Source organism: Salvia hispanica, chromosome 1, assembly GCF_029641045.1.
Source record: "Salvia hispanica isolate PSC_SH4W2 chromosome 1, Shi_PSC_v1, whole genome shotgun sequence".
Lineage (NCBI taxonomy): Eukaryota > Viridiplantae > Streptophyta > Magnoliopsida > Lamiales > Lamiaceae > Salvia > Salvia hispanica.
The window spans coordinates 36749885-36755884 of record NC_142692.1 but is presented as its reverse complement, the minus strand read 5'-3'; the positions used below and the strand labels follow the sequence as shown (position 1 = coordinate 36755884).

Here is a 6000-nt window from a genome sequence, read left to right as displayed (position 1 = left end):
CTCTGTCCACTTCCTCCGCGTGGGAGTGTCGTGATCAGTCGTGATCAGCGGGTTGCGACGACTCGCCGACCACCTTGCCCTTCCCCTTGGCCTTCTTCTTCTTCGGCGCGGCCCGACCCGCTGGAACGGGAGTGTCTGACTCCCCGAGATAGATCCCCATCTCATGCAATGACAAAAGGTCATCGCCAGTGAGCTGCGTCTCCACTGGGGTCGACGTGTGAGACAAAGCCGTCAAAAAATTAAGAGAGGGACGATAGACCGTGTCCCCCCCGGTGGCCCCTGCATCCCGGGCTGCATCCCTCCCTGCCACATCATCCCCATCATCTGCTGCTGCATCTGGGGCACACCTCCCTGTTGGAACATATATACTAAAAAGCATTTTTCGAGTTTATTTTTGAATTTGATAAATTGCTTGTATATTGTAAACACTCTTCATTTAATGAGAATAATAAATGTTTTCTTCATACTGTGTATTTTACTTTAATGGGTTTTGACCACATTTAATTATATATTAAATTATATAATTAAAACGCCGGAAAGTAAAATCAGTCTAAGTCTTCTACATTGAAGGTTGGGTCGTGGAACAGGTCAGCACAGTAGGTGGCCCAACCGGTACCTTGTAGAAGTAAAACTTTTTCACAACCTAGATAGGCTTTGGCTACCTATCGTGAAAGGTTGCAGTGTCCATCCGAAAGTCGTCTTTACCTTGAGAATGACTAGTGACACTGGTGTGGTATAGCATTGAATGGATCTAAAGTATAGACACGTCTTTGTTGCTATCTACTGTAAGACGGTGTCTTGGAGATTTAATATTTTCTAATCTTTGTAATAATATAGGACATACGTTATTTAATCATACGCTACTTTGACTTATCAATAGGTGCGGGTTTTTCGCAACCCAATATTTCTGATATCTTGGGTAGTAGTAATTAATAACTAGTATGGTGTCAGTTTTATTATTACATTGAATCGTGTGCCTGCGTGGTTTGACTATATCCCCAAGAGGTGTTCGAGAGAAGTTCTATTATTTGGAAACCCGGCCGGTTTGGATTTAATCCAAGAATAAATAGAAAAGGAAAAGTATATTTTGATATACATCTCGTACTAGACAAACTCTTGGAAATAAAAGATATTAATTAATTTTAAGACTATAGCAGACTACAAATTAATTAATGGATATAGAAAGTCTTAGACACGGGAAATAATATATTAAAGAGGTTAACGCGGATTGCTTGTGATCACGGATTGGATGAGCGGTCAATATTTCTTCTATAGTGGCACAAGAAATATTCCATTGGCCTTATATTAAATTATGGGTTATAATTTAATTAGTAAAGAAGGTCCAATGGGGGAGGCCCAATCCAAGCCCCATAGATCCCTAACCTAGCCCATCATAAATTCTATAAATAAGAATGTAAGGAGATGAGACAAATATGTTATCACAAACCCTAGCCTCCACACTTGGCTTTCTTGTCTTTTCCTTCAAGATTCTTATAATTTTTAAGAGATTCCTCCCACAAGGAATTTAGATCTATAGAGTTAAGGGTCATAGGTTAGAAGATCTTTGGTCTTGCATTCACAATCAAGTTTCAAGATCTACACGTGGAGAAGTAGCAAGCCACTTCGATTCTTTGGAGAATCATTGTTGTAAGTATTCAACAACATAATTTAAATTAAATTATGTGATTAATTGCGCAATTATATGTTTCTACATGTTCAAGCATGAAATTGAATCGACCCACATAATCACCTAAATAGATTCTTATGTGAATTTATTTGTTTTGCATTTTCCGCTGCGATTATCCCCAACACTCCCCACGCTGGCGATGACTGCCCGCCGCTCGCCTGCACCCCGCCCGGCATCCCCCACCGCATCCCCCCTGTTTCCCCCCCTGCATCCCCCCTGGCGCTCCAGTCATCATCCCCATCAACTGTTGCCAAGGGACCTGGGCCCATTTGGCCCCATCCAGATCCCACGGGTACCGTGGGAGTATGAGAGCCGCTCGTCGCCGGACTGGAATCGTTGTTGTTGTCCATTCGCTCGATGTTGCTCTTGTTTTAAAAAAATTAAAAAAAAAATGAAAATTGGCGTTGGCCGATCGGCACGCCACAATGGCGACTAGCGCACGCAAATTGGCTAACCCACGCCGATTTTCTCGCCGATTCTCGACTGGCCGGTTGTAATGGTTCAGCTAGCCGACCGGCTAGCGACGCGAATCGGCTAGTCGGTCGGCTAGCCGCTATTGTGGATGCTCTGAGCAAGAACAGTGCCAAAAACTTAACAAGTAAACAAGATATGGAAAATAAATAAGGAGACAAACGCCTAACAGATATGACATATTCCATAAGTATTCACAATCTCAATCCCAAAACATCCTGCACATGAGGCGACATGCCAAAATGACCATAGGCACCATCCCATGCTAGTTTTTGTATTGCGTGAGTACTTTTGATATCGCTTAGTCTTGCACTCAAATTAGTTCAATTCAAAATCGAAGAATATTAAGAGTGCACATATGTGTATGAAAAATGCACCCACCAAAATTACTTTCACAAGTATATGAATTTATAAATAATAATTTATGAGAGCAAGAAAACAAAAATGAAAATATACTCCCTCCGTCCCCGATTAAGAGTCACACTTTTCCATTTTGGTTTGTCCTCAATTAAGAGTCACATTTCATTTTTTACCATAAATAGTAAGTAGGCCTCACATTCCACTAACTCAATTCACTCACATTTTATTATAAAACTAATATAAATAAATGGGTCTCACATTCCACTAACTCTTTCAATCAACTTTTCTTTATATTTCTTAAAATTCGTACCCGGTCAAAGTGTGACTCCTAATGAGGGACGGAGGGAGTACTACATTAGCACATCAACAGATCATTTTTCTGCCTATTATGAATCACATTTTAATTGTATATAATATTTCAACAATAAAGATGAAATACTATCTTGATCATTTATTGTTACTACTATAATTCTTTAGTAACAGTACACAATAAGACATTACATAGGTTATTTCAATGTAAAACAAAGCGGTTGAAAATAAGTGAAACTAAAGTTTTTTCCTTTTCTGTATAATAATGTCTCCAACACTCGATACTCATGCAATTAATGAGATGAACAAAACAAAATTCATTTCTTAATTACATTAATTAGCAGCAGACATAATAATAAACTACTCCCATTTATTTAATCGTACGGCTAATATTTGAAGTTGACGAAGAGAGACAGTTAACTGACATTTTCCTGATATAAAACTGAGCGCAAAAAGACAAAATTAATCTAAACAAAATTAATCTAACGCCCGTTAACCAGGGGACTAACGGCCGTCTCTTTGCACGGGCTCGGCGGCAGGCTTCCGTTACTCTTCCCCGACGCAACGAGGCGTTGCACGAACCCTCCGATCCTCCCGCCGTTAGTCACCGTTAGTAACTGCTTCCCGCCAAACGGCAGCGACTCCACCGCTCTCTCCGCCAGCACGTCCTCCGCCGTGATCGAGACGCCGTTAGCCTGCAAAAACATAACGCCGTTAGCACCGAAAACATAACGCCGTTACCGATTTAGGACTGAGATTTTTCACCTGAACTCTGACGTAATCGTTAGGGTTCCAGCAGAAGGCATTCCCCACCATCTGATCGACGGTTTCGGAAACGCCGTCGAGGACAATGCCGACGACGGCCGCGGTGGAGCAATCGCCGCTGCGGCTGAGCTTCACCGGAGAAGGACAGCTCAATTGGCCGTTGCCGATGGAGAGGACTAACAGATCGTCGACTCCGGTGACCGACGGGAAATCGCGCTTGTTGTGGAGGACGTGAGTGACGGCGGCGGCGGTAGGGTTGTTCATCACCAATCCGCCGTCGACCGCCAGGCAGGAGGTCCTTCCGTCGCGCGACGACAGCCTGTACGGCTTGAACATCGACGGCGTCGCCGACGTGGCGCGGATCACCTTCGCCAGCTCGAAATCGAAGCTCGGCGACTCCGAGGCGTCGGCGCGGGAGAAGACGAACGGCGCCGAGCTCTTCAGATCGAAGCACGGCACGAGGAGAGGCTTGCACGTGTCCTTCAGAGTCAGAACCTTACCGTCGGCGCGGCGGAACGCCGCCTCCAGCACGGTGTCCATGCTTCCACCGGAGAATCTCATCATCCGCCGGAATCCAGCCAGCTTCTTCGGTTTGAACAGCTTCGCCCGATTCGCGGTCAAAAACTTCACCGCGTCCCTCGCGGAGTAGATCGGACGGCCGGAACCGTCGTCGGCGACGAGCATCGCGGCGAGGAGAGCGCCGATTCCAGTGCCGACGACGATATCGAAGAAATCAGCGATCCGCGCGTTGAAATCGCCGGTTTTCTCGTGGATCTGGTCCTCGAGGTGGACGAGAGCGGCGCAGGCGACAATGCCGGTGGTTCCGCCGCCGTCGATGCTGAGCACACGCGTCTTCTTGGCCTCGCAGTGGTGCAGCCACTTCTGCTCCAGCTTGGAGAAGATCTCGAGCGTAACCTTGCTGAGCTCCATCACAGATTTGCAGAGCCGCTCCAATCAGAATGAAAAGCTGCGGCAGCAAATAATGAATGTCCTGGGTAAAATGGAGGCGATATGGATTGGTAGTGGTAGGAGTATATAGGGAGTAGAGTAGGGCAAAACTAGTGAGAGAAAATCCGTGAAAAAAGGAATAGATCACGCTTAACTACTGATCGCCATTAATGGAGGTGAGCTGAGCTAAGATGAGAAGTGTACTATTCCTCATAAATAATCGCACACACTCAGCGGGTTACTGCGCATTCCGATTTACTGTGAGGCTACTTGAGGGACTGATCGTGCTCGTGCCAATATAAATAGGGAGTACATACTCCTCCTTAATTTTATTGATAATATTATTAGTATTATTTTCTTATTATTGAAGAATGCGATGCTGGAGAGAGTAGTAGTACTACTCTACTTACGATGTGCTGCGCTGTATTTTATTTTTTGTTTTATTCAATTTATTGCACGCGTTTTCCCTTAATTTATTTAAACCTTTACTTAAATTTATTACTACTACTATATGATTACCATCAATTAATTACTCACACACATTAAACACCTATTTATCTCATTTGGAATTTGAATTGATACATGGTCATTGCATGAGTTTTAAAAAAATTCATTTATTGTATACTTTAAACTTGATCCCGTATCAAGTTAAAACATTGATGCATCATCGTTTCTTTAATACTCCCTCCGTATCACTTTAGGAGGTCCCGATTGAGTTCGACACGGATTTTAAGAAATGTAAAGGAAAGTTGGTGAAAAAAGATAGTGGAATGTAGGTGGAAAAATGTTACTGGAATGTGGGGCCCTAATACCATTAATAAAATATTCCAACCAAGACTCCTAAAATGAGACACCAAAAAATGGTAAATCGGAACTCCTAAAGTGGAACGGAGGAAGTATTATGCACTTCGACAATCCATACTACAAATCTGAAATCACATAACAATTTAATTTAATTTAATTTAATTTTTACATACATTTTTTTATTATCATCCAGTTTCATCGTTTAAAATACACTCTTTTAATATTTAATGAGAATATCTTTAAAAATCAATTCTTATAAAGAATTAAAAATAAAAATATTTTAAATTACGTTGTGAGCTAGCGTGCTGCAACACAAGGTCTGGATGCACCGGACCCTTGCCCAAGCATGGCCCGAGACATCACCCATTCACGGAATATCAGAGAGTTGAACTCGGTCAAAAAAAGTATTAGTAGTATTTTTTCTTTTATGGTGACCAAGAAATCATTGCCAATTAAGTCAATAATAAAAATAAAATTAATGTCACCTAAATGTCGGACTTCAATTTGCAATAATGTATATACTACAAATTTCAAATAGATTGAGATAAGAAAGAAGCTGAGAAAATTAGATGACCTATCCCAAAATGTTGCTTTATTTCAACATGTTTCCATTCGATTGCTTGTCGTTTATTTGATGCCTTTGCATCTCAAAGTTT

The 6000-nt window shown here is 42.3% G+C and overlaps 1 protein-coding gene across 1 annotated transcript; it reads right to left on the bottom strand.

Moving 5' to 3' along the window:
* Positions 1 to 3048: 3048 nt before the first annotated feature.
* LOC125218465 (putative inactive patatin-like protein 9) lies at positions 3049 to 4856 on the bottom strand. The gene is made up of 2 exons (XM_048120134.2): positions 3593 to 4856; positions 3049 to 3522 (listed from the first exon to the last, which is right to left on the bottom strand). The coding sequence occupies exons 1-2, from the start codon at positions 4520 to 4522 to the stop codon at positions 3310 to 3312; spliced, it is 1143 nt and encodes a 380-aa protein (XP_047976091.1). The 5' UTR covers positions 4523 to 4856; the 3' UTR covers positions 3049 to 3309.
* Between the last annotated feature and the right edge of the window lie 1144 nt (positions 4857 to 6000).

Coding starts and splice junctions, on each gene's coding strand:
- LOC125218465 (XM_048120134.2), bottom strand. CDS start 4,522: ATGGAGCTCAGCAAGGTTACGCTCGAGATCTTCTCCAAGCTGGAGCAG. Junction 3,523..3,592: donor ACGATTACGTCAGAGTTCAG/GTGAAAAATCTC, acceptor ATGTTTTTGCAG/GCTAACGGCGTCTCGATCAC.